This window comes from Protomyctophum parallelum, assembly GCF_964188405.1.
Source record: "Protomyctophum parallelum genome assembly, chromosome: 15".
Classification (NCBI taxonomy): Eukaryota; Metazoa; Chordata; class Actinopteri; order Myctophiformes; family Myctophidae; genus Protomyctophum; species Protomyctophum parallelum.
Window position 1 is genome coordinate 17,952,943 of NC_139710.1, and position 26,261 is coordinate 17,979,203.

Sequence of the window (26,261 nt, forward strand, 5' to 3'; positions counted from 1 at the left end):
ATGGCTATCTACTTAATCAGTAGTACCCTTCTAATGGCAACACATACAACCCTTCCTCTGTAAACAGAACACAGCCAAATATATGTTATCATGAATGAAGAGGTATTGCAAATGCTAAAACAATATCAAAAGATGTCTGGATAACTGGAAGGTATCTGGATTTAACAAAAATAGAAAAAGAGCTTGTTGTTACTAGTAGTTACTCAATGTGTGTGTAGTGAGATTGTTGAGCCAGCAGATAATAAAGGAACTAGTAGCAATCTTAGAAATTACAAAGCCAAACTTATTTCCAGGGCTGAGACCGATTCTAAAAACACCATCTAATTCCTGACCTAAGTTTTCTGAATAACTTCAAATATTTATTCAGAAATTACCAAAATGTTATGCTGCTATAGTATATACTGTACATAGCAACAAGAACCCCGTCCTGAAGGGTAAAAACACCAAAAAGGGTTCCCGTCCTAAATGGGTTAGACTATGACCCACCTCTGTGACCCGCAAAGGCGCAAACTACCCTATCATCCTTTTTATTTCCGTGGTAACATCTTCAAACACAGAGGCCATCAGCTCCTTCTTTGACTTGAGGCCATCCAGTAAAACTACAAAAGAGAGATAAATATTATTGGCTGATTTTTCACTATTGAAAGTAACTAACTATCACTATCACTTTCATCACTGATGTTGATTTTGTCTGTAATTTTGTTGTAAACAGCAGTTTAACATCTAATATCTGTCATAGTGAGTCATTCATCATAATCTTCCATACCTTCTCGGATTCCTCCGAGAAGGATATAGCCACAGATACCTCTACTCTACTCACCGACGCCAGACACCATCCCCTCCATCTCCCGCCGGTTCTTCAGGTACATTGGCCACACGTGTCCGTCAAAGTAGCCTGGGGGATCTGGAGGTGTGTACACCCTTGAACTGACAAACAGAGAAGGGGGCTGAGAAAACACGTTTGTTTTCCTTGTCATTACCATAAAGAAAACCCTGAACTTCATGTCAAAGCAATCACATTGCATTATGTATAACATATCAATATCTCCTCAATTTGCACCCTGTCAGTCTGACAGGAACACTCACCTAATCTGTGCACAGCCACACACTCCAGAACAGAACACATGCCACATTTTCACATTGTCCTGTTATAGCGCCACCAGGCCAATTTTTGCTAAACACAGTGACATTTCTTGATATTACTCCTACAGATCTTTGTCTAAACTAAACATCACGCAAATCAGTACACATTGTCTCTATATAGTTGTGATCAAGACAGATCTTTCCTCTTTTTCATATTACATCCTGATTGGCAAAGTTCACATATATGCCGGCACCACAATAACCTACCTGACCTGCATGGCGAAGACCTGTGCTCTGAGGAGCACATTTTGCAGTTGATTTATTGTTCTTCTTTCTTAAATCTTTGTTGAGTATTCTAAAGGTAATTATAGAAAGTTATTAAAATCATGCCCACCTTCTTCTCTCCTTGCAGACATCATATGGGATTTCCATGAAATATCTTTTGTCCATTACTTCATTCAAAGGCCTTAAAATGTAAAATAATTACAATATTAAGTTACAATATAATATTATAAAATACAGTAAAGTAGTTCACAAATACATGTATGATCTGTATGTTAAAACAGAAAACTCCTTGATTTACCTGAAGTTAAAAATCAGGAAGCCCTCCACTATGAGCAGGAACACCTTCTCTTCCACTGACGTTGCTGTCTGACCTCGCTGTGCCAGGAATGACGCAGGGTCTCTTAACCATGACTTAACCTCAGTCATCATCTTGTCCATGTGGAGGGCATCAAGTGCTAATCAGATAATAATTCAAATATACAGTACATTAACTGTGGTGATTGTGGAATGAGATTTGTCCAATTTAGTGCAGTAAAATGTTACCATAGATTATGACCTTCTCAAATGGTTTGAAGAGAAAAAGTGAACTGATTTACAGAGCAATTTGTTTGGTGAAAGGTCAGAGAAATGTAGTGTTGATAATATTAATTAATTACTGTATAACATCACCATTACCAGGCCTGGATTAGCACCTCTGAGGGCCCCTGGGCACTGAAGCTCTAAGGGCCTCCCTGCACATGCACGTGCAAACCCACGCAAAGTGCTCGCACGCAACACTTTGCTGGGTTTGTGATTTGAGGGCCCCCTGATGCCCAAGGTCCCCTGGGAACGTGCAATGAAAAGGAAGGGTTGTCCGCACACTGTTTCTCTGCTCCCAGGAAAGTTCGTTATTGAACAAACAGTGTGCGGACATCCGTTCCTTTTCATTGTACGTATATATTTTGGACCAGCACCTGTAGAATTTCTGGAGATGTGCGTGCTTCCTTTTGGATCCTACCCCTGGGAACGTGCCCAATGTCCCCAAATGGTACATCCGGCCCATTACACTATTAATGTCACACACCTCCTAGAGGCAAACATTTGTCATGGTGGGGAGTGAGGACATTGCCATCACAATCAGAGTGACAGTCACACTCAAACAAGTGAATCAAAACAATCTAAGAATAATCCGATTTTTTTAATGAATTAAATTGAATTCAATAATTGGGAAGAAATTATAAATCATGATATAATAGGCGTGATGCATTGCACAACTCGTGATTATTGCATATTGTAATATACTGACTGAATGACACGTATAGGCAGATAAAGCAGCCTACTGTCATATTGCTTGAAGCCGTTGCTGTCCACGGGAACCACAGAATCATCCTAAAGATGAGAGAATCCACAATGGTCATGAGCTCACTTTCTCATCATTATTCCGTACTACGGTACTAGCCTACTTGTCAAGATCAAACCATTTGAGATCGCTGCAGTAAAGTTCCAAACTACACATGTAGTACAGTATTGTGGTTTGTGGTGGGAATGGTCTGCTACCTTGAAGAATGCATCCTGTGCAATGACGAAGCTGTTGGGTATTTGCTGGTGTAGACCTCTTGAAAGGGTTGACTTTCCTCCATTAGTCATCCTAGACAGACCACACAGGAAAGTAAACCTGTTAATTATTTGCCTGTTTTTTTATGGTTTATCTCTTTGTTTTGTAAAGCACGCCAAGTGGGTACCTGCAAGCTTCACTCACCAGAGAGGTGAGATTATCAGCCTACTCACCAAGGATTCCCATACTTTTCAGGCCATTGATTATTCATGATTTGAACTGGAAGTCCCCACCCTGACAAGCATGAAATGTAGGCATTACATTTAGTTTGACTCAGTTCCACAGATAAATATTGTGAAGCCGAGCTCACAATGCCTCGCACTGTGAGGCGTTATGAGCTTGTAGATCAGCTATTTTCACAATTTGAACATTACTTACGTAATATTTGACAATATGGCCAATTTGGTATTAAATAATAAATAAATGAAATTGCAGTCACTATAGAAATGTCTGTGCAGATACCCTGTATAATACACTTATATTTTGGTTTGTTTACTGCATGAGAAAACAATGTTGCATTTGCACATTAAGCTAATCATCTGGGGGTCAGGTCCCCCCAGTTGGGTTGTGCTTAGAACCACGCCCCCGGGCAGGCATAGTTTTACTGAGGTTAGGGTTAAGCAAGGTTAGGTTTAGGTATAGTTTTATTGAGGTTAGGGTTAGGTTTAGTTTTACTGAGGTTAGATTTGGCTTGGGGTTAGGTTTAGGCTGTCAATAAAAGTGACTGGCCAATCACAGCGCGTCCTTGCACAACCTGGATAGGGTTTGGAATGTCGCATCAGAACAGCAGGAGTGGAACGTATGGGAGATTATTTTGCGCTAGTTGGTGGAATTTGTACAATAATTTGGTTTGATTGATTGAATACTTGTTTGCAGAAAAAAAGCACAGGAAATTAGGCGGCCCTATACATTTCAATAAGAGCTGCTGCCTCCTGGCTGCTAAGAGGATGTACCCAAAGAAAGCACTAAGGGCTTGCTTCCTCTCTGGGGTACTTTAAGTTTAATATAAATTAATCTGGTGAAATATTTCATATTCCTCACCGTCAGTAGGACAGTCTTGAGAGACTGACAGTGATAAAAAATAACAAACTGGACATGGGAGACTGGAGGTAGTGAAGGATTGACTAGTTGGTGTCCACTATGCACTGGATGTGTAGTTGCCTGTATTATTTCAAATCCTAATATCCTATGATTCCAAATTAAACTAGAAAAAGTGCCTCTCTGGCACAGGTCTCCACCAGGCCAGGTTGTGGCCTCCTGGTGGCGCTATAATAAGCCAATGTGAAAAGGGTGCCATTTCTTCTTACGCATTTGATGACAATTGTGAATTGGATGATTCGAGGCATTTTGTTCCAAAAATGTGTTTTGGCGCTATAATAATAGGCCAATGTGAAAAGGGTGGGATATATTCCTCAGCCTAGTAGGAAAATCCGTGAAAGATTTCACATAAATTGCACGCATGCGTTCATGATTTGAGGCTTTTTGTTCAAAACGGGCCAATCCTGCAAACTTTGAAAGCCAATGTTAGCCAATTAGGATGGAGTATGAAATATCGGACAGATCCGTCTTGAGCACATGACTATAGTACTGTGTAACGATTTGCGATTACGATTTTTGGACAGAATCTGGAGGAGTAAAAAAACGTGTTTTACAAAAGTCGGCCTCCTGGATGTTTCGTGCAGACGAAATGAAAGCCTGGGTATCGAGGCTAGCCTCCTGGTGGCGCTATAACAAGACGTTCTGGAAAATGTGGGGCAGAGGTTCATCGTTGGCATCCAGGGAGTGTGTGTGTAAAATTTGGCATCGACCGGGTTAACGCAGGACGGACGCACGCACGCACACACACACACACACACACACACACACACACACACACACACACACATGGACGGAGTGCACTGCGAAACATACGCTCTCCCCATGCCTTCGGCCTGGTGGAGACAATAAGTGACCATGCATGCTTTGATGCTTGCAGTTGCAAGCCTTGCATGCTTACCCCCCAATGCCAACAACCAACGTCTTCATTGATCAGCTTAAAGTGGCTTCTGTGTGAAGAGATAGCAAGGTGACAACAGAGTGAGTCTGAATGACGTTGATAAACAGGTATATATTTTTAACAACAACAACACCAGTTTACTAACCTCACGCGTTACCAGTTTTCTACTAGCCAAGGAATTAAGTTGCGACTTGCGACTGTCCTAGTGTCCTCTGCTGTTCCGCTAGTTTCTCGTGATTCGCTAACATTACTAATGTGATGAAACACGTCACGTCACTGACGTCTGGACCTCCCCCATATGTGGTAAATAGAGTTATAATAATAAACTTTGAACATTGGTTGGTTCACGCATATCTTTGGGTTCACGGTTCAGTGACCCTCCCCCCCCCCCACACACACACACACACATGTCACACACACGTGTATTATGTGTTTTATTATTATTATTATTATTACTTAATTACTAATGAACAATTGAATTTCCGATTATTGTATGGAACACAGACTAGAGTCGAATACTAGATAAGTAGAAAAGTAGTATTCTAGTAATCTACTTAATAGCCTAACTAGAATAGAATAGAATAGAATAGAATAGAATAGAATAGAATAGAATAGAATAGAATAGAATAGAATAGAATAGAATAGACAGTACATCATTAGATTCAATGGCTCAGTTGTGACAGTTTCCCTTGCGCATGCGTACCACACCTTTCCGCGTAGCCTCTGTTGACTAGAGTAACTTCCTCATTGGGACTGGGAGAGCCTTCTTGGCCGAGCGACGTTTCTCTGTAGAATAACTTGCATTTTGCGACTCGCATCATGTCCAAACCTCCTCCGAAGCCGGCCAAGCCAGGTAAGGATAGAATTACGATACTTTGTGATGGATTTCTCCCTTTTTTACAATGGTCCCTACTCCCTGCTGAGTGCGGCGGTGAACACACCTTGGCAGCCAATATCAAAGCTGATGGATTGGGAGGGTGGCAGTCGGTGCGAACTTTTGACACATTTCAGTCGATAGTCTGTACGAGTTTGATCATCCTGTAGTCGATATTCTACAGAAGCTGTCTGGTTGTTTAGTTCCTGATTCAGTTAATAAATGCAGCAACGTTGTTTATTATTATAGCAAGCAATAGCAACCAGAAATCCACTAGTTTCAGACAGTTTCAGCCAAAGGCCTCCTCACCGACCGACTTCCCCCTTAACCATCATCCATGCAGAGAAACTGCAGGTCGATGGAGAGGGACAAAGGCTAAAAGTGCTGATTAATCAATATGGTTTGCAGTGGCATCAGTCATGCTTCCTGGGAGCTGATCATGTCATGCTCCCTGTACCCCCCCTTGATGTATAAGTACATTATAATGAGCAGCAGGTTTGCCTCAGCAGATTCTTCATCATACTTTGTGTACTAACTGGCAAATGATATGGCCACGATGGAAGTTAATTGGCATCTCAGTTTTGCAAGTTTGCTTTTTTATTCAGCCTCTCATCACTATTTAAGAAATCATCAATAATCGCAAAGACCCTCTTACTTGGTGATGTTAACAGGTGTGCATGTTCATTCATTTCCCTAGTGTCTTTTTGACAGATGGCTGGCTGCCTGATGTAGGGTGGAAATTTGGACGATCGCTTTACGTAAGGTCCCTTTTAAGTTCGTAAGCACACAATAGAACACAGCTGTACATACCCTCTGTTGCGGCCGTGCTGCGGCCCGCTTGAGTCTCGGTGAGATGTTTCAAAGATGCATAACGCTGCTATAGGAGACAACGGAAACGTGGAAGAATTTTCATTTGGAGCAGATGCCTTTAAGTATTTTTAACAACTTTGTTTGACCGTTTTGGCTGAGAGAGGCAGGAATGTAGGGACGGGCAGCTTCAAGCTAGCCACTCTCGGTGCGGGAGGCGGTACAATGGGAAGTCGAGGAAGAGAGAATTTCAGAGCAGCCAAAACGGTCAAACAAAGATTCCACCATAGACATGTTATTAGCTACTTTCTGCTAAGAAAGTATCCGTGCCATGATATTTGTGTGTGTAAGTGTTGGAGTTTGGAAGCACTCATTTTTATTAACAGTTCGTGCTGCTGCCTCCTGCATTATGTTAGCCTGGTTAATAAACCAGACTAATATCGCACGGACTGCGGGATATTAGTCTGGGGAGGCTCAGCTTGGATTTCATTTCCAGGGAGGCGGGTTGAAACATTTTCTCTTTGACGCAATTGGTCAGAGCTACTGTCAGTCAAAGGTCTCAAGCATTGAAAGTCACTGTACCAAAGCCCGCCCATATTGCATACCGTGTCCCGATTGGCTGCCCCATTTCTCTGGTGTAGGAAATGGGCGTACAATTGAGCCTCTCCAGACCGTAATCCGCCGGCAGGCAATTCTTTTTTGCCAACGGCTGATTCGGTCTGGTTTATTCACCAGGCTAGCATTATGTGCCAATTTGAAACGGGTGGTACACAAGGCTGTTCAGTGACTTCGACGAGCGCTTCAAAACCGCAACACTTAAAAATAATCACCTGCACAGAATTTCTTGACAGAATGTAGCTCATAACATGTCTACGGTGGATTTCTGTGAACGCTTTGCAGATTGAAAGAGGATAATTAAAGCTTGCCCTACAGCCGCAATGTTCGTGAGTTTAACGTTGTTTAATTCAAATTGGATCAATGGGCTGTCAATGGAGGCTTTAGAGGGTATTGCAACTCTAGATTCATCCCATTATAAGTGTTGCAAATTGCGGCTAACCTTTAGTCTCGATTTGATGTTTCACTCACTGGAAAATGTTCAGGCAACAGGTGAAAGGAAAGGGAAATCAAAAATGTAGACATGACACATTCCTTTTTAATACGGGTTTATCACCCCGAATTATGCAATCTTTAGCAGCAGCCCCCTTTGAAATAGGCTACCCGTTGTGATGGGTCTTGCTTAGACCCCTTTAACACAGGCTTGTACACACTTAAACGCATGCACAATGCACATACACACATTCAACACTGGATATCTTGGTTTGAATTTGAATAAATTGACTGATGTAGCTTAGGTGTAATACAGTAACAACCTTTTTACAGGCTGGTCTCTGGAAAATCTTTATGAGGCTTATGCTGCATGCATATACAAATCTAAGGTGGAACAGGTCTCTGAAGAGTGAACAAGAAGCCACACCCACTGGCCACTGGTATGGATTCTGGGAAAGATTGAGCCTAAAGCTCTAAACCAATTCTTTATTGGCCCAAGGCTGCAGAATAAGGCACCAGGATTGAACTGGTTCTGTTTTTTCCCTGCCTAATATTGAACCAGTTTCCACTGAAAATGGGAAATAAAAAGGGTTCAGAACCCAAAAAATGGCCACTGTTTCCATGAAAGCACCATGGTTCCAAGAATCTAGAACAGAACCAGTTCTTGAACCAAAGTTCTTTTGGTGGAAATGGGGCCTATGAGAGGCAAGCCTTAGTCTAGATAGTGATGTTGTAGATTGGGGTTTTGGGTTGAAGGTCAGCAATCTCTGGGACCCAAAATAGTGCTGTTGGAAAGTGTCCTGAAATATGAATGCATCAGGGGGAAAATAACTACTGTATATGCAAAGAAAATACACCGCAGCCTCTTGGGATTCAGCTTGTCCTGTATAGATGGGCAGGGAAAGAGAACCTGAGCATTTAAAATGCTGGGCTAGTCAGCACAGGCCTCTGTGTGTTGAGAATTACAGGACTAGGCCTGTCGAGTAGCCTCGCTGGGCTGGCTGTGTTGAACAGAGCCAGGCTTGTCTAGTGGCTTAGCCGCTTTAGAAACGGCCTCTTCATTCTGGAACACTGGGGGAGTCTGTTGGATACAATCATTTAGTAACGGGTTGCTAAGTAAGGCCAAAATTGAAGATTTAGTGAGCTACAGTTTTTAGACCAAATATACAGTAGATACCGGTAGATAGATAGATTTATTGAATCAGCTCATTAAAAAAAATCAGCAAGAAGCACTGGCCTTGTTATTATTCTAGGCAAATAATATAAGAAAGAGTCAAATATTGTGAAAATAGCCGATCTACAAGCTCACAGCGCCTCACAAGACAGATAAACACGTTAAGTTAATCTGTGGAAACTGGGGGGGTGGGGGGTGCGGGGCACAGCCTGAAAAGGTTGAAAACCACTGCAGTACAGTGACAGTCATCTATGTTTTGCAGAAAATAGCTGACTTTTTACAAATCCAGAGTACTTTCCCTATACACACACACACACACACACACACACACACACACACACACACACACACACACACACACACACACACACAAATTATATTAGGCCTACTTGTATGGTCTGTAGGAGAAAAACTAATGGATAAAAGAGGGATTCAGCCACAACCACTCAGGTGGCATTCCATGGTAGCGCAACTTCGGCCAATGGGGATCCCATAAAAAACATAGGCAGCTTGCTGTGGTTCGTTACTAACAGATATTTGCATGCACAGGGGGTGAAGGGCTGCCAATGTAGGCTATATTTAGTTGTTTTTCTAGTTTTTTAGGCCACGTTTTTCAGAAGCTAGACTGGGCAAGATCTCAATTGACTGGGCCTGTGCCTGAGTCCCTACGCTTGTGCTGTGCTACATTCTCATTATTCTACATTTTCATTACATTACTAGTAGGGATGCACCGAAAGCGGACTGACCTCATGAGTCATGCCTCCTTCTATGGATGAGGAGTCCAAGCTGCTTCTTTTCACCTGACGGGGGGGGGGAGGGGATTTCCTTGGCCCGACCAGTTCCTTTCCCCTCCATCAGGCGCCCTGGCTGTAGTTTTAGAGACCAGGATTACTGCATGTTTTTGTGAGGGTACCTACCCTAGGGAACACGGGGAGAACATGCAAACTCCACACACCCTTTCGCCAACCCCACCTCGGGTATAGGCACTGATGAGTGCCTATACCCGCGGAGGTGGGAACACGCCCCCAGTGCCCACAGCGTCCCCAGCGGGAATCGAACCCAGGACCTTCTAGCTGTGAGGCCACAGCACTACCGACTGTGCCACCGTGCCCCTGCATCAATTTATTTTTCGAATAATTGACTAATCAAGAATACGGCTTAAAATCTATTTATTTTTAATCTTTTAGCAAATTAGTATTTATTCGCAAATACTATAGAGGGTATGCAGCACTATGCACATGCATAAAGTGAGTGGCAAAATCAAAGTGGCATTAATGTTGTTTAAAGTCGTTTAATCCAATCAGATAGGACTTTTCTGTTTGGTAGTTTTTTTTGTCACTAGTAGGCTTTCCTGCATAACTTCCGGGTATGATCACACGCATAACCTCTATATGTGTCCGTCCATCCGCATACACTACAGCTAATCTCCGGCACTGTTTGCCCGGCCGATGCCAAACTCCGCACACACACTCCCTGGATGCCAACGACTATCCTCTGCCCCAAATTCTTCAGAACGGCTTGTTATAGCACCACCATGAGGCCGTTTTTTGATAAACACATTTTATTACATTACTAGTCTCGTACACATTTTATCCATACATCACACAAATCAGTATTAACACTATCTCTATAGAACAAAATGCCACAAATCATGAACACAGCGTGCGATTTCCGTGAAATTATACATGCACATTCCTACTAGGCAGAGGACGAAATCCCACTAAACATTTTTCAAATCAGCCTCATGGTGGCACTATAACAGACCATTTTACGATTTTTGCTTATGACATACCAAAGTTAGGCATATATCAATTATTTTTTGTTCAATTAAGACTAACTGTTGTACCCCTAAACAACTGTCATGTTTTTTTTACTCATTCTAGGTCAGGTAAAGGTGTTTCGAGCCATGTTCACTTTTGATCCTAGAACGGTAAGATTTGTTTGTCATTTACATTTTATAAATCAACTGATAGTTTATATTGTTTTAGTTATTAATTAATACAATTGGTGAATTCCAAACTGTACATAAATGTACAAATTTACCCACAAATCCTTGCAACAGTTGGCACTCCCATTTTTCCGTTTGACCAAACCTTTGATTATTTTTGGTTCCTCAGCCAGACGAGCTGTACTTTGAAGAAGGAGACATCTTGTACATTTCTGACACCGTAAGTCAGACATCCATCAGAGATCATTTAGCCATAGTATAGCCATACTATGTCTAAAGGCAGGGTCACATGCTGAGAATAACACATCTTCAAGGTCACAATGTAGATTCCATTTTTTGGCACGTAACACCATTGTTCGACAGTTTATAAATTCAGCATTCCCCTTCATGTTCTGTCTCATTGCTATGTCATATTTGTCTCCACCAGGCCGAAGGCATGGGAGAGAGTATGTTTTGCACTCCGTCCGTCCGTGTGTCCGTGTGTGTGTGTGTCCGTTAGCAGCTAATCTCGGCCACCGTTAACCCGGTCGATGCCAAATTTTGCACACACACTCCCTGGATGCCAACGATGAACCTCTGCCCCAAACCTTCCAGAACGGCCTGTTATAGCGCCACCAGGAGGCCGCTTTGTGCAAAACAAGTTTTTGCACAGCACACCTACAGATTTTGTCCAAACATCACGCAAATTGGTACACAGTCTCTCTAGAGCCATTCAACCAAACCGGTCTTTCAGATTTCTCACACTCCATCCTGATTGGTTAAGATTGGCTTCCAAAGTTCACAGGAGTGCTCAGTTTCAAACAAAATGCTGCAAATCATGAACACATTGCGTGATTTCCGTGAAATTGTGCACCCACATTCCCACTAGGCCGAGGACAAAATGCCACATGAACAATTTCAACTCAACCTCAAGGTGGCGCTATAACTGGCCGAAAAGTGTTTTTACCTCTAACTGCACGGATCTGTGGATAACCTGGTGGAGACCTGTGCCCAGAAGGGCACTTTTTCTAGTTATTTCTGTTTCTCTGCAGGCTAAGTCTTACTGTCTCTCTTCTTCACGTCTTTCTTTCCTATTGTGTCCACCATGGCATGCATATTTCAGCTTCTGTTACTCTTCATTGCTGGTGGTGGGGTAAAGTAGACCATTCAAGCAGTTACCATTACTTTCAGAGTGTGCCGCCTGAGCGGTGCGCATGCAAGGTCACTTCAGGGAGTGAGAGATAGCTACTGTATATATTGTCAGGACAGAGAGTGACGTGCCAGAATTCTCCAGGATAGACCAGCTCTCTGTCCTGTGCTTCGCGGGGCCCCCAAATCTGTGGACTGATATGATCGAATCCGAATTCGTGACGTAACAGGTCGTATTTGCTTTCATATATGTCTTTGCTGTTCACATGTATATATCACATGACCATTCAATTTGGGATAATTGTGGGCAATCAATAAATGCCAGATCTTGTGAATCCATAATTTTAAGTGTACAGCCTGTTTATTGGACTATTAGATAACCCTCTCACAGGATGGCGCATCACTGGTTCCCACAATCTTTCAGTGTGTAAGAAACAATAGCACTGTATAGTCTGTATGATGTCACTGCCTGTCTGCCCTCCTTAGAGTGACAGTAATTGGTGGAAGGGAACATGCAGAGGAAGGACGGGACTAATCCCTAGTAACTACGGTGAGTAGTTGACGTTAAAAACTTAAGATCGTTTTGAACATCATCACGTTGGTCACAAAACTATTTCAGACAGTTAACAACATTAATCTTGGCATCACTATTTTTTACTTAATTTGATTGTGCTTCCACATCCACTCGTGTGACTAGTGAGGCTCTCCTTAATAACAATCTTGGGTCCTTCACAAACTCTTATGTTTATTCATTGACCTCTCTCTCCTACAGTGGCTGAACAGGCAGAGTCCATTGACAACCCAATGCATGAGGCAGCCAAACGAGGTGAGCTGACTTTCTCCAGACTTGCATGTTTCAGTCGTAGAGGCACCACGACATTTGCATTTTAACAAGTCTCTTTTTTTCCTACTTTGTTTTGTTGTGTGTGTGTGTGTGTGTGTGTGTTTGTGTTTGTGTTTGTGTTTGTGTTTTCAGGCAACCTCAGTTGGCTGAGGGAGTGTTTAGAGAACAAGGTGGGGATCAATGGATTGGATAAGGCTGGAAACACTGCCCTCTACTGGGCCTGCCATGGGGGACATAAAGGTAATGAACCACTGTGACCACATAATAATTAAACACTTAACAATTATATATGCAGATAGGATGGAACAGTTACCTCTTTGAAGCATTATTGAAGTTGATCTTAAGGTGGTTGCACGCTGGATGCACACGGAAAATGCGTCCAGTGTGAATGGACCTTTATTTTCAGAATATACCGGTATAAACCCAGTATGTTCAGAATGAAATAATTAGACCTATTATAGTTATACTGTAGGATGTAACTGTGTCAAACTAGGAGTTTTTAATGTCCAACACCAAACTAGCTAGTCATGTTGCGTTGGAGCATAAATATGTGAATAATTAACTGAATTACTAAATGAATAAAGCCGTTATTGACGGATAGCAATTAGCAAATTAACTATAGATGAGGCGAGCACAACTTGGAAACAGAAACTTGTAACTCATGACTGTGATTCATCACCATTCCTTTCCTACATCATATTTATGACAATTCATGCCATTAAGTAAAGTAGTAAATTGTTTCTTGTTCGTTACTGTGACAGATGTGGTGGAGCTGTTACTGGGCCAATCCAATGTGGAGCTCAACCAACAGGTTAGAACCAGTTAAGACTAACATAATTCTATATCGTGTTTTAACCACGTTGTGGCGTCTCTAATTTGTCACACACTTTTAGATGGCTGTGAATACAAATGTTAGAGGAGGCTGAACAAACAGTCAAAAAGGACACGCACATCTATACCTATAGGCTGGGTGCTGGATCAAAATAAAGTCATAAAGAAGAAATGACAACAATTAAGGTTCCCAAAATATCTTTACTTTAATGGTAACGTTTCGGGCCGCAGCCCTTCCTCAGACCTTACAAGTGTGCCTTGTACCTTTGAGTTGCCCTTTGGTATGCCTGTCACAAAAAGTTGTATATCTGGATGGATAATAATGACAAGGCGGACATCTTTATGCAGCGTTCTTGATAAAATGAACCTAATAAACCTTACATGCCATGACTTGGGTTACAGCAGTTCTCAACTGTAAATGAGCATTACACTTGATAGTTTACAGTTTAGCATGGCTGCATCCCAGGGGTGCAGCTAGAAATCCTGGTTCTAATATTAATAACGGCTGACAAAAAAGCAGGTGCACTGCACAGGTAAAACCCTTTCCTGATTGATTAGGAGTACTTTCTTTTTGAGTACTAGCATATACATAGCAGTGTTAGGTTACTGGATTACTGCCATTAAAAATAATCCTGTTATGTTATGTAACAAGATTACCTTCTGAGAAAAGTAATTTGTTAGATTATTTTGCGTTGCCGACAATTAAAACCCACCCTGGAGGGAGAAAAAAAAAGTGCAGCCTACCAGACAGTGTTGTGTGTTGTGGAGCTGCTGGGCTTGCTGCTTTACCATGCCTAATTTGCATTGACGCTGATCTCGTCCTTTCTCCAATGAATCCAAAAATAGTGTAGATATTTCCACAGCCATGAAAGGATAAACTCTTCATCTTCTCTCAATCTGTTATTTCGCACACGTCACGTGTGACAACGGAATGTAAACATGAAGCCGTGTGTGTCACACCTAAAGTGATGACCTATTGAATCCGGAGACTGCAAAGCATATGGGTCACTTCGTGTAACACTGTGTGACACAATGGTGTTGCTTGCAGCCTTCACTTCTCCGTTGACCGATCTCATTCATTCAGGAAACTGCGCAAATGTGTCGGATGGATTATTTTTCATAATGGAACAGAAAAAAACAGAAAAACCATGAACAAAAGCAAGGACTCGCAACTCACTTTGTAATGCTCCAGGTAAATTTATTCACAATCACAGCAGGCAGGACATACAACGTTTCGACCCGTATTGGTCTTTCAAGTATAAATGAGAACACAAAATGATTCATTTTATACAGTGTGGACAAAATCTGGTGTTGTGGGGTGGCTCCAACAATTTCAAGTGATTAGAAACATGATTGACAAACATTTCTTCACATTATCAAAGTTAGTGCACAAATATACATTATTATTTTTTATATCGATATGATTTTAGTAAGTGTATGAAAGTAGAAAAATAGAAACGTTTTAAACACAATATCAATGTCAACACCCATTGGCTCTAAGGCCAAATAAATGTGGTCCCCCTAATTTTTGGGACATTAATACAGTATCCACAATCAAAAATCTGTTTTCTCTTTGAAAAACCATAAAGAGAAACAGAAAAAGTATTAAAGCTACATTATGAAATACATTATAAACTTCCAGTGGCTGAATCTAAAGAAATGGCCTAATATCAAACTTCATTGAGTCCTACGGGTGCCATGGTTCTAAAATGTATCCACCATCGCTCTCTCTTTAATAACAGGTTATCTATATCTCCCCCTCGTCTTGGGAAATGCACTTGTTCTATTCCCAAATATCTAAGAGTAGAGACATCGTGTTTGTGCCTTTTTGGAATAATGTGCCACTGGGATTTTTTCAACCCCATTTCTGATTGTACTCTGTGTACTACTGTGTTCTGCAATACGCGTTTTTAATGCACGTGTTGTTTTTCCAACATAGTCTTTTCCACAAGGACTTCTGAGCAAATAAATGACATGAGTAGTTGTACATACAAATAAGGTCTTAAATGTAACTAGTAACGTCATTGTTTTTGGAAAAGGTAACTACCGGTAGGTAACGAATTACTCAAAGTGCAAACTAACTCGGTGGGTTACTCCGTTACCCCCAAAAAAGTATTGTTACAGTAACGCCGTTATTTATAACGCTGTTACCCCCAACACTGATACAGAGTATACATTTTTATGCAGAAGGGATAGACACTGGAGCAGCTTGGACAATTAAAGCCTTTTATTCAGCTGCTAGTATGTATAGTACAGTAGTACAGTATTTTTAAGTGGTGCAACCACTTCATTAAGTAGCTTTGTGTGTGCCTGCCTGGCTGGCTGTGTCTGAGCACGAACATAGCATTTGGTTGGTTTTCAAAACCAAGTGTCACTGTTGTGCAGCCTAACACACACATACATATTAACTGTATATATATCCCCACGGTAACTCTGTCATTTCTCAACCGTTTCGGATGCGGGGCAGCTCACCGGAACCGGCCCGGCCCCCTGGGCGCGTTCCTGGGGGTCTGGATGTTCCGGGGACCACCTGGGGACCCCCACACCGTAACTCTGTCATTTCTAGACCGTTTCGGACGCGGGGTGGCTCGCTGGAACCGGGCCGGCACCCTGGGCGCATTCCTGCGGGTCTGGAAGTGCCAGGGACCTCCCGGGAACTATTTACCGTATAGAATATTACCGTATAAAAGAGAGCCAACTGCCATTGGCTCATTGAGAGCACAACACAGCCCTCGCTACCTCTGTGTGCCTCCCTAATGCCTCCCTAGTCGCTGCCACTTATGACTCTGAGAAAGATTGAAACGTCAGTCATTTCTTACTAGCACCTGAATAAAAAGCTTTAACTGTCCCAGCTTCTCCAGTGTCTTAACTGTCTATCCCTTATTCTGCAACTGTTCTCCTTGCCCCTGCGATGCACCGGCTTAGCCTTATTGGGCTGTGGCGTGCTGGGAGACTCCCTTTGTTTATAAGTATTTTATATTGCTAATATATTATATTTATTTTATATACAGTATAATATTCTGCAGAGACCATGCCTAGCAGTCATTAAAAACAACCACCAATTATTAGTCAATTGCATTGTGCCTGCCCCTTAATATTGCTTAGAAAGTCAGTTCTTTGCAAAGTTGCTATATGCTCATACAGTTCGGGTTATAGGAACAATGTGGCTTAGAAAGACAGCCCATTGCAAAGTTGTACAGGTGACAAGCAGCAAGATTCTTGATAAATATACAGGGGTGTTTCTTTCCATCAGCGCATACTTTACATTTAGTATTTCTGTCATTGACTCTCATGACACCGTCTCTGTACTGTAGTTATTTTGCATATTCCAGGCATGTTTGCCACCACAGGTTAAGGCAGTGGCTTTGGTGGTGAATATCTAGGGAATTTAGAAAATGAGACCCACTAAATTCCCTGATATTCCATGACTTTTGTAAATGATGTGACATTACAGTTTCACTGAGGCTCATTTTTCATTGTAATGGTGATAATGAGGATGATTCATGCAAATGTTAAATATGTTGTGTTTCAGAATAAACTTGGAGACACTGTTCTGCATGCTGCTGCCTGGAAGGGATACTCTGACATAGTAGAGATGTTGCTGAATAAGAGTGAGTATACCTTTTCACAGCTTCATTATATATTTTAGTACACCAATGTGCATGTACCACTTTCAGAACCCTGTGTTCTGTGTCTTTCAACAGCACAATAGCTCCCAGGTATACAGTGTTAAATCTGTGTGTTTCAGATGCAAGGACAGACATTAAGAACAACGAGAAGAAGCTAGCTCTTGAGATGGCCACCAACGCCCAGTGTGCCTCACTTCTCAAAAGGAAACAAGGGAGCAGTAAGTCACAGCCAGCAGCAGGTGGCAGCCTTGCATCCTTCACTAACGAGATTAGCACACACACACACTCACTCACTCACTCACTCACTCACTCACTCACTCACTCACTCACTCACTCACTCACTCACACACACACACACACACACACACACACACACTAACTTTGTTTTGAATTTGTGTTTTTCTGTGTTTCAGACATCACCCGATCCCACAGCAACGCAGAGGAGTACCTGGATGATGAGGATTCAGACTGAGTTGTTCATGTTGAAATGTTACCACTGTCATCCGTTCAGTTCAGGGAGCTCAAGAGCATGTAGTTTTGCTACAAATCTAGAATGGAATTCTCATCTGAGTTTGGATTTTGATTTCCATTCTAGCTCTGTAATCTGCTCAGTCGTCAGGCCTCTGCCCCATGTCGATGTGAATTTCACAAGCATTTAATTAGTGCCTTTTTCTTTATTTTGTATTATATAATTGTCTTCAAAGCCAAGTGCATTTTCACATACAAGGATCTTTCCCCGGAGCACACCGTGGGCAGAGGGATGGAAATGGGGGTGTTTGTGGATGTTCTAGCAGTGGGAGGAGGACTATCATTTGGAGACATGCATTCCAACAGTGTATGTTTTTTAATTTTACCCTATTTAGACAGGGAAAAAAATGGTTTGATTATGTATAAATGGGGCACCAATATAATGCAGTCAAGGACTGAAAGGAGATTTGTCCAAAGTAGATTGCATTCCTTCATGGTTGTATTTGGTTTTGGGGCATAAGATATACAGAATCTTCATATATTAATGTACGTGGGAATTTTAAAAGCAACATGTTTGTAAATCAGACCTCAGGACATTGCATAGATGAAAGAATAATTGGGACGGATCACGGATTATAATCAAAGTAATATATTTAACACCCCTCTCATTTGGGATGTGCTATGGGAACCGATGGGGACCTGTTTTCCTCTGCTTGCTTGTAGATATGATTGCAATCAATTAGAGATCATATCTTGTGGGCACCGTTAACGGCATGGGGCTAATTTAAGACTGTATGTACTGTGTGCTTGCTAATGTCTAACATATAAAATACTCCATTAGAATAGTGTATTATTGATCATGGGTAAAACATCTTTTAAATTGGACATTGGGAGATGTGCCCAGGTAAAAAATATATATTGTGGGTTGATTTACATTCTGGGAGTTTTTTTCTGTTTCTATTTATCAATGAAACGAATTTATCAATTGCTGCTTTCTAAACCACATGTCACTAAAGCTTCCATTGTACAGTGTGGTTAAGGATTGAATGGGCCTACTGTTCTTTTCAGTATATTTGTGTGAATGTGAGGAATGTTGTGTTCTGACCCCAATGAGTTGTTTTGTTCTACATTTCTATCCAAGTGCTGTATCTGTTTAAAACTATGCAATAAAACAATTTTCTTAAATGTCATTGTACAACTGAATCATGGATACTAATGGAATTTATAATAAACCAAATGCCGTTTTATTGTGTAATGTTCAGGGCTGAGGGCACACATCTCCTGCAGGAGTCTCCTGCATTTTGACCACATCTACAGGAGTATAAGTACAGGACCCCTGCATTGTCATTTCTCCTGGATTAGGTATCACTCAAAATTCACCAGAACACAGGAACTTACATCTGGAGGGCGTCTGGGGCCTGGCAATGCATGCAATCATAGATGTTCACTTATGAATTTTGCGTTTTAATGGCTGAAACTACCCATCATTTTCCAATGCTAGTAAAGCAAGCCTGATAAAAGCATCAAACTCCCCAAATTCACCAGAATACACGAAATTACATCTACTCGAGGTTCAAGGTTGTACTTTATTTTTACCTTTTTATCTTGTGTACAGGTACATAAGAGTAAAACTAGTTTGGCTTCCTTCAGACAATGCAAATATATAATTTAAACATCAAACAAATGGATAGACTAGAGTGCAAAAAAAAGTTAAACTGTTAAAGGGTTTCTGGGGGAGGACCCCCAGGCCCCAGACCATAGACATATCCGACTAATCCGAGACCCTCCGGCCGCTTGGGGAGTCTGTTTTTGGCTATATAGAAGTGTATATTTGTACGTCTCTAAATGTTATGATGAATTGAACATGGTGGACCCTATTGTAAACAAGTGTAATGTGTATGGTGTCGTCCACAGTTAACAGTTTTGTATTGAGTTGTGCTTGAAATGTACTAATTATCCAATCTGTTAAATACTTCAATCAATCATGTTGCTTTGCCAACAATGCCAAGAGACGGAACCATAACTGTATCTCCCCAGTCCCACGTCACTTGCCACCTTTCATGACATTCTTGACATTATATTATTGAGTACACACCGTTGGCGTTATTCTGCCATGTCTGCTAATGCTTTTTAGTTTTTACTTTCGTATACATGATACAACAAGTCAACAACTGCCAATGTTGGTGAATGAATGGTGACTTATTCAGCCTAGATGCTTCTTTGGAGTAGCTGAGCCTGTGGTGCGTTACAGACATGCTCGACGCTAACAAATAAATATGCCAAGGATTTTGTAATGACGTCACAGATAATAGGACAGTAGCCTCATAGACACGCAGAGCCTTGTTCTAACCGCACTTCCGGGTGACAGTGAGGTCACTAACGTCTCCTTAGTACCTTTATTTTAGACTCATCGACTCGATGTTACAGTAGTAGTATAACGTTCTTCTATCTGCTCATTCTGCTGTGCTACGTACCCAACCTCTGGAACACGGTGTGCCGAGTTTTGATTAACGTCGCTATCGCCACGTTTTATTACACGATACCTTTGGCCTGCTTTATGTTTCACGGTTGGCGTTGTTGAATAGCGTTAATTATTTAGCTACACTGGATCCGCGAATACAGTCGCCTCAGATTAATTGCTAGCAAAAAAGCTAATAACAAGTTAGCCGATCCCCGCCGGTATCTTGCGACCACATAACGCGACGTTAGTGGACTACAGTACTCATTGCGTCAGGCTAAAAATACACTATTCTTGTCCCAGCCATACTCTGTGCCCACCAAAAGTGGCGAGCCACACCGGGGCTACGTGTCTACTGTCCACGTCTTTTCCTGGTCATCTCGCTGGGAGTCTGCCACTCTACATGGTCGCTACAGTGAATCCAAGACGACTGGAAGAGCGAGTCGGAACCCGAGGCTGTGAGCCGAGCTGGCCTGAAAAATATCGTACCCGGCCGGGTGGCCTCAAGTCGGCTTCCCGAAGTGAACGTACCGTATACCACCGTGGCTGCTTGGTGACCCAATATCAATTGGCACCCATGACCGTGATCTGTCACCAGTAGCACAAGGCTCGGGGACTCCTCGGCCACCTCTATCTCAACATCACCGAATATCAACTTTTACAGGTCAAAGGACAAGCCTTTGTTTACCTTTGGTCTACCACCCCGGGTGACAGGATAATCGTGTCAACAGTGGAACACCATCATGACCGACGATAACAACGCAGACCATTTCATCAAGGTAATAAGAAAATAAATCCGAAGCCTGCACAATCATGTATGCCTAGAGTCTATAGATGCTTTAGAGTTTAGACTGCCTCATATAGACTAGACAGCTGATCTAGGCTACTCTTGGCAAGATAAAATCAAGTGCATTTTCTTTGTGAGCTATGACATAGAAATACCTTTTTGGGGATCAGTATGCCTGACCATAACTGCTTTTGTCAGTGACTGTGTACTATCTATCTAGATTAAGAAGTACCTTAGCCATTATGTTTTTGTTATTTCACATCTTTTACATCTCAGGCCTGGAGATAGTATGTTATTTATAATACACATTCTTCACTTAAACCAGCTTTTTTATGGTGTGGCAAAAAGACTTAGGGGTCCTGTTATGAATGATTTTTTAATCTGTCATGTTGTCTGGAATTAAAATGTGAGTCTGGATATCTTATCTAGAAACGCATATAAGTTGTACATTAAATACACAGCACACATTGCAATAATACTGATTGATGATAGGAGGTTGTCTGGATCATATTGTGTTCAGATCTGATCTTGATCATGGTCCAGATGTAATGCAAGGGAGAGATACAGGATCGTTCATCATCCGATCCAGATAAGATATATTTTAATGCACAGTGTTAATGGGTCTGACTTTATCGTTGAAACTCTTTACTCAAATGCTTATGCATCTCAAATGGTAGAATATTAAGTACCATTTAATAGCAGCATGTACCATAGTTTTACATGGATTGGCAGATTCACTCACTCAGACACTCACTCACATACATTCACCTACATTGATTCCACTACGAAACTAGGGATCTAGTCAAGGTATGTTATTTTGATCAGTAAGTGCTATATTAAGCCCGATTTGTATCTTTCGTCCATTGCACTGCAGCACTATGTGTATCAATTCATACAGACATTATCCACAATTTGCGACTGCAAGGCAGAACTGTCTGTACTGTACTGCATCGGCTAAAATATTGACTTGTCTTGGACCCTGCATATTTCCCTACTAAGTTTACTGTTACATGCCCAACTGTGTAGCTTGACAATTTTTTTATCTTCAGCTGAAGAAAGTGACTATTCTTGTAATCTCATCACTACTAGTATAGAAATATTGCAGACAGTCCATTTAAACATAGCACATTGAATGCAGAGACAGAGAGAATAATTTAAATTAATGTGAGCATTGTGAGAGAGGTCTTTATCTTGTATGTTATATTGAGAGAGTTATTTTCTTTATATTGCTACAGTAGCTGTCTAGAACATGGGCCTCTATTTTGGGAGAATTTCCTCTTGACATTCATTAACAACTTTCGTACTGGCTTGGATTTCAGGGCAGTTCAAGCTGTTGTTGGCTTCTCCTCTCACAGTCGTTCATGTCAGCAGTAAAATGTGATCCTAAGTAAACTCCAATCTACTCTCACTATTGGGTGAAAATGTGAGAGGCCATGGCTTTAGAGGGACATAGAGAATTAATTGGGACGTATATAGTTTGTCTCTCTGGATCGTGCTGCACATGACCCTGTGACCCATGCGGAGTAATGACGACATGCGCTGTGATTATCATCAGACTCCGCGTGTGTCTGCTGTGTGTGTTTATACAAAGCAGCTTGGACTGGCTTAGACCAGTGGTAGGGAGAACACATTAGACTACATGGAGACCAGGTTCCCGGGAATGTGTTGGCCAACATGGTGTATGACGTGTGTGTGATTCTGATATTCTAGTATTTCTTTGTGTACAGCACTTTGTTTCAACCTTGTTGTATAAAAATGTACTTGTATAAATAAAGTGGATTTGTGTGTGTGTGTGTGTGTGTGTGTGTGTGTGTGTGTGTGTGTGTGTGTGTGTGTGTGTGTGTGTGTGTGTGTGTGTGAGATGTGTGTGTGATATGTTTGTATATATACACACCAACAGTTAGATATATTGCCCATGTCGGTGTCAGAAAAAACACCTTGAAAAATCAGGCCCACTTGTCGAGTTGCACACCACGACACCACTGACACCAGTCTCCTTAACATGTGATAATTGTGATATAGTCATGTGATAAATGTTGCTCTGTGTCTCCCCCATAGGAGATATCCATCCTAGAGGAGTACAACATCAACTGGACCCAGAAGCTGGGCGCTGGCATCAGTGGACCTGTCAGGTGAGCCTGACAACAGCTCCGTCTGGAGCTATCGCGGCAGGGGTAGAGCCTGTCCAAGTGCAGTGAAGATCACCCTTTTCGCAATATCGTATCCAAAAATGAAAGGTAGTCAAATTTACAATTTACACAATTTAGGCATTTAGCAGACACTCAGGCTCTGAATTCAGAGCTCAAGTCTAAGGCGGTGTTTAGACGAGGATGGTGTTCATAGAAAACGGCAAAATAAAGTATTGTTTAGCATTGATGCTATCCACTGATAGCATTGATGCTTGTTAAAACTCGCAGGTATTTCTTAATTGAACCAGGTAAATGCAAAGAACGGCAGGAAAGGCCTTTCCCAAAACATAATGGCCTATGATTTTGTCTTTTCATAACTGGCTTTGGCAAGATTGTAACAGTTTAGGGCGCTCGTGTGGCGTAGTGGTAAAGTCCCTGCCCACCCACCACCACGGAGGTTGTGGGTTCTAATCCACTGTGGTGCATCCGGCTTTGTCGTACATCTGTGCGCACACATTTGGTGGGATGGAAGCCCAGCGGGGATGTATTCCCACGGTCTGGGGCGGCACCGGTCAGCAGGGAGTGTTGGGCGGGAGGAGTAGGACAAAGGCTCTACGTCCTCCTGGTGGGGGCTCCTCACTGGCAGGTGAATCAGTTGGATACAGCAGCAGTGACAACAACACAGAAATGTATGTGTGAGAAGGAACTAATTGGCATAACTAAATTGGGGAGAAAAGAAATACCAGCTGGCTCAAATGGTAGTGAAGAAAGTTGCTCTCAGTAGTCAAGCCAGACAACAACATAAATCTTCAAATGCTACAGATACTACAAAAGATGTGACAGGAAGCTGTCTTCCGTTTTGTCATTTAAGTTCACAAAAGTATTGTTTAAATTAAAATGTAGGCAGATATACTGGCTGATAAACTTCTACAGCCAGTTGCTACAGTAAAGATCCTCAACTGGAACGTCTTTGTCTGTGTAATAATTGCCTGTTTGTTCACGCAAGGCGTGTGAAGTGGACAGGACAAAAATACATTTATCACTAACCAGTTATTATATAATGGCTAAGAACAGTGGTTCTCAAAGTGGGGCCCAGGGACCCTAAGTGTTCCTTGGGGGTTCTAAATGGGCCCTTAAGGTCCTTGCAAACTGCTGCGATTTTCAGGAAATGAAGCAGCAGTCTGCAAGGACCTTTACAGGCATTTACCTCTGAGTGTACAGAGCCTAGAGAAGGACATTACAGGCCTTTTCTTCTCTCTTTGTTTGAGGTCTTTCTTTGTAAGCATTGTTGTTTTACTGTCCTGTCCTGTACCCTTCACACGCCTTGTGAAGGTGAACCAACAGGCAGATAAACTCCTACTGCCAGCAGCTGCTACAGTAAAGATCCTCAACTGTGTCTGTGCAGTAATTGGGGAACAATATAAAAAACTATATAAAATAACAATAAAAAATACAATAACTCACAACAGTAGTAATAATGTATAAGTTGGGTTATACATTATTTATATACATTATTTATATGAGATAGGCGCCCCCTATCTCATAGGGGGGGCTAGCGCCCCTCACTGGACATGTGGGGACCCGAATTATTTTAATTAATTAATTAATTAGATTAATTCAGATTAATTTGTATTATTGCTCTTGTATTGCTCTTGTATTATAGCATTATTATATTCAGCTATTAGTGTAGATTTCCCTCCTATACAAACATTAAATTCTCATTGATAATGAGAATTTTACGTCATAGTGTCGGCTTAGTGCCTATTCTTTTATGTCCTACACAAACATTACATTCTATCCTCGTTTACGTCATAGTGAGCAAATAGGCATTGTGTCTATTTTACCTCATGATGATGTACAATGATAAGAGCGCCCCTCACTTCACATGGGTGTGATTTTTTTAAATTGTAGGATAGGCGTCAAATTATAGAGCAGTCATACTATTACTATTGTTTGTTGTGTAATGTTACTACTACTGTAATGTTATTGTTTGTTGAGCAGAGCAATAGAGTTAGGTCTGGTTACAGTTTTATTTTGCTATGAATGGATATTTACATCCACATGCATGCAGCTCCACTTCTCAGTATGCGTCTGCAGCAGCCTGTGTGTGTGCGTGTGCGTGTCCACCAGTCGACCTTGAGGCTTAATCAGGAGTTGTAGTAGCCACAGGATAATCTAAGCGGTGGATACTGCTCTTGCCTTCATGTCTTTATGTATGTAAATCGTCTTGTTCTTTGTGTTATGTCAAATGTCACACATTTGAAATGTGTGTATATGTGTTCTGCATACTCTGCTACTGTGTCGCAAGACAAATTTCAGTGTGAACTGACAATAAAGTACTATATCATATCATATCATATCATATCATCTAACAGACTGCTTGCAAGTTTGCAACATGGCTCTTAAAAAGGAAACTCATACTGTGGCTTGCGTTCGAATTCATAGGGTTGTTCCCTACTCCCTACTCCCCATAGGTTGTTCCCTACTCCCCATAGGTTGTTCCCTACTCCCCATAGGTTGTTCCCTACTCCCCATATGGGATCCACATTTAGTGGGCTCTTAATAGTGATGATTTCAGACAGTACTTCCTATATGGGGGGCACCAAGTGTGACGTCAATATCTGTAGAGAGCGCTATAAGTCTGCGGGTTCATGTACTTTTTATTTGCATTGTAGGCTATATATAAGAACTGTTTTGAAAAATAAAAATCATCCCGGCCATTTCACTCATATGGATATGAAGAATCGACTGACTACAAGAAACCAGTCAAAACATTAATGTTACTGCTGCTGAATTAGTTACATTTTCGCTAGAAACGGACTGTAAGTGACTGCAGGCTGTCATAAACAATAGAGAGCCACCTCATGGATGAATTAAGGAATTAATGAATAAATAATAGTTTAATGAAAATATGTTTGCAGGAATTTAGGCCGATGTTTATGATAAAAAGGTTATTCCCTTAAAATTACATAGGCCTAATGATTATTATCAATACATTAATATTATATCCATATTATCCAGCAATATGAAAATACCTTGACAATATGAAAACATCACCAGCATTAACCACATGAACTCCTGCTATGCCTGGGGGGGGAATACGCCAAAAATAGCCCATCTATAAGCAACGTCCGTAGTGTGAGCTTGTAGATCGGCTACTTTTGCTAAAGATTTTTGGT

The 26,261-nt window shown here is 41.6% G+C and overlaps 3 protein-coding genes across 4 annotated transcripts in view; 2 read left to right on the top strand and 1 right to left on the bottom strand.

Moving 5' to 3' along the window:
* Positions 1-158: 158 nt before the first annotated feature.
* Positions 159-5,198, bottom strand: nmrk1 (nicotinamide riboside kinase 1). Its single transcript, XM_083784241.1, has 8 exons — positions 5,104-5,198; positions 4,959-5,007; positions 2,905-2,995; positions 2,688-2,736; positions 1,667-1,823; positions 1,478-1,549; positions 821-927; positions 159-599 (listed from the first exon to the last, which is right to left on the bottom strand). The coding sequence occupies exons 2-8, from the start codon at positions 4,985-4,987 to the stop codon at positions 511-513; spliced, it is 594 nt and encodes a 197-aa protein (XP_083640367.1). The 5' UTR covers positions 4,988-5,007; positions 5,104-5,198; the 3' UTR covers positions 159-510.
* Positions 5,199-5,671: 473 nt separating this feature from the next.
* Positions 5,672-18,898, top strand: ostf1 (osteoclast stimulating factor 1). The gene is made up of 10 exons (XM_083784240.1): positions 5,672-5,811; positions 10,744-10,790; positions 10,978-11,028; positions 12,423-12,486; positions 12,709-12,762; positions 12,913-13,020; positions 13,542-13,591; positions 17,144-17,222; positions 17,360-17,458; positions 17,654-18,898. The coding sequence occupies exons 1-10, from the start codon at positions 5,778-5,780 to the stop codon at positions 17,710-17,712; spliced, it is 645 nt and encodes a 214-aa protein (XP_083640366.1). The 5' UTR covers positions 5,672-5,777; the 3' UTR covers positions 17,713-18,898.
* A 1,243-nt stretch (positions 18,899-20,141) lies between these two features.
* Positions 20,142-26,261, top strand: part of mapkapk5 (MAPK activated protein kinase 5) — a 28,334-nt gene continuing 22,214 nt past the window's right edge. For both annotated transcript variants that reach the window (XM_083784237.1, XM_083784238.1), the window contains exons 1-2: positions 20,142-20,945; positions 23,012-23,085. In XM_083784237.1, the coding sequence (XP_083640363.1) occupies positions 20,910-20,945; positions 23,012-23,085 (110 nt within the window). In that variant the 5' untranslated portion in view covers positions 20,142-20,909. The remainder of the gene's footprint in view (positions 20,946-23,011; positions 23,086-26,261) is intronic.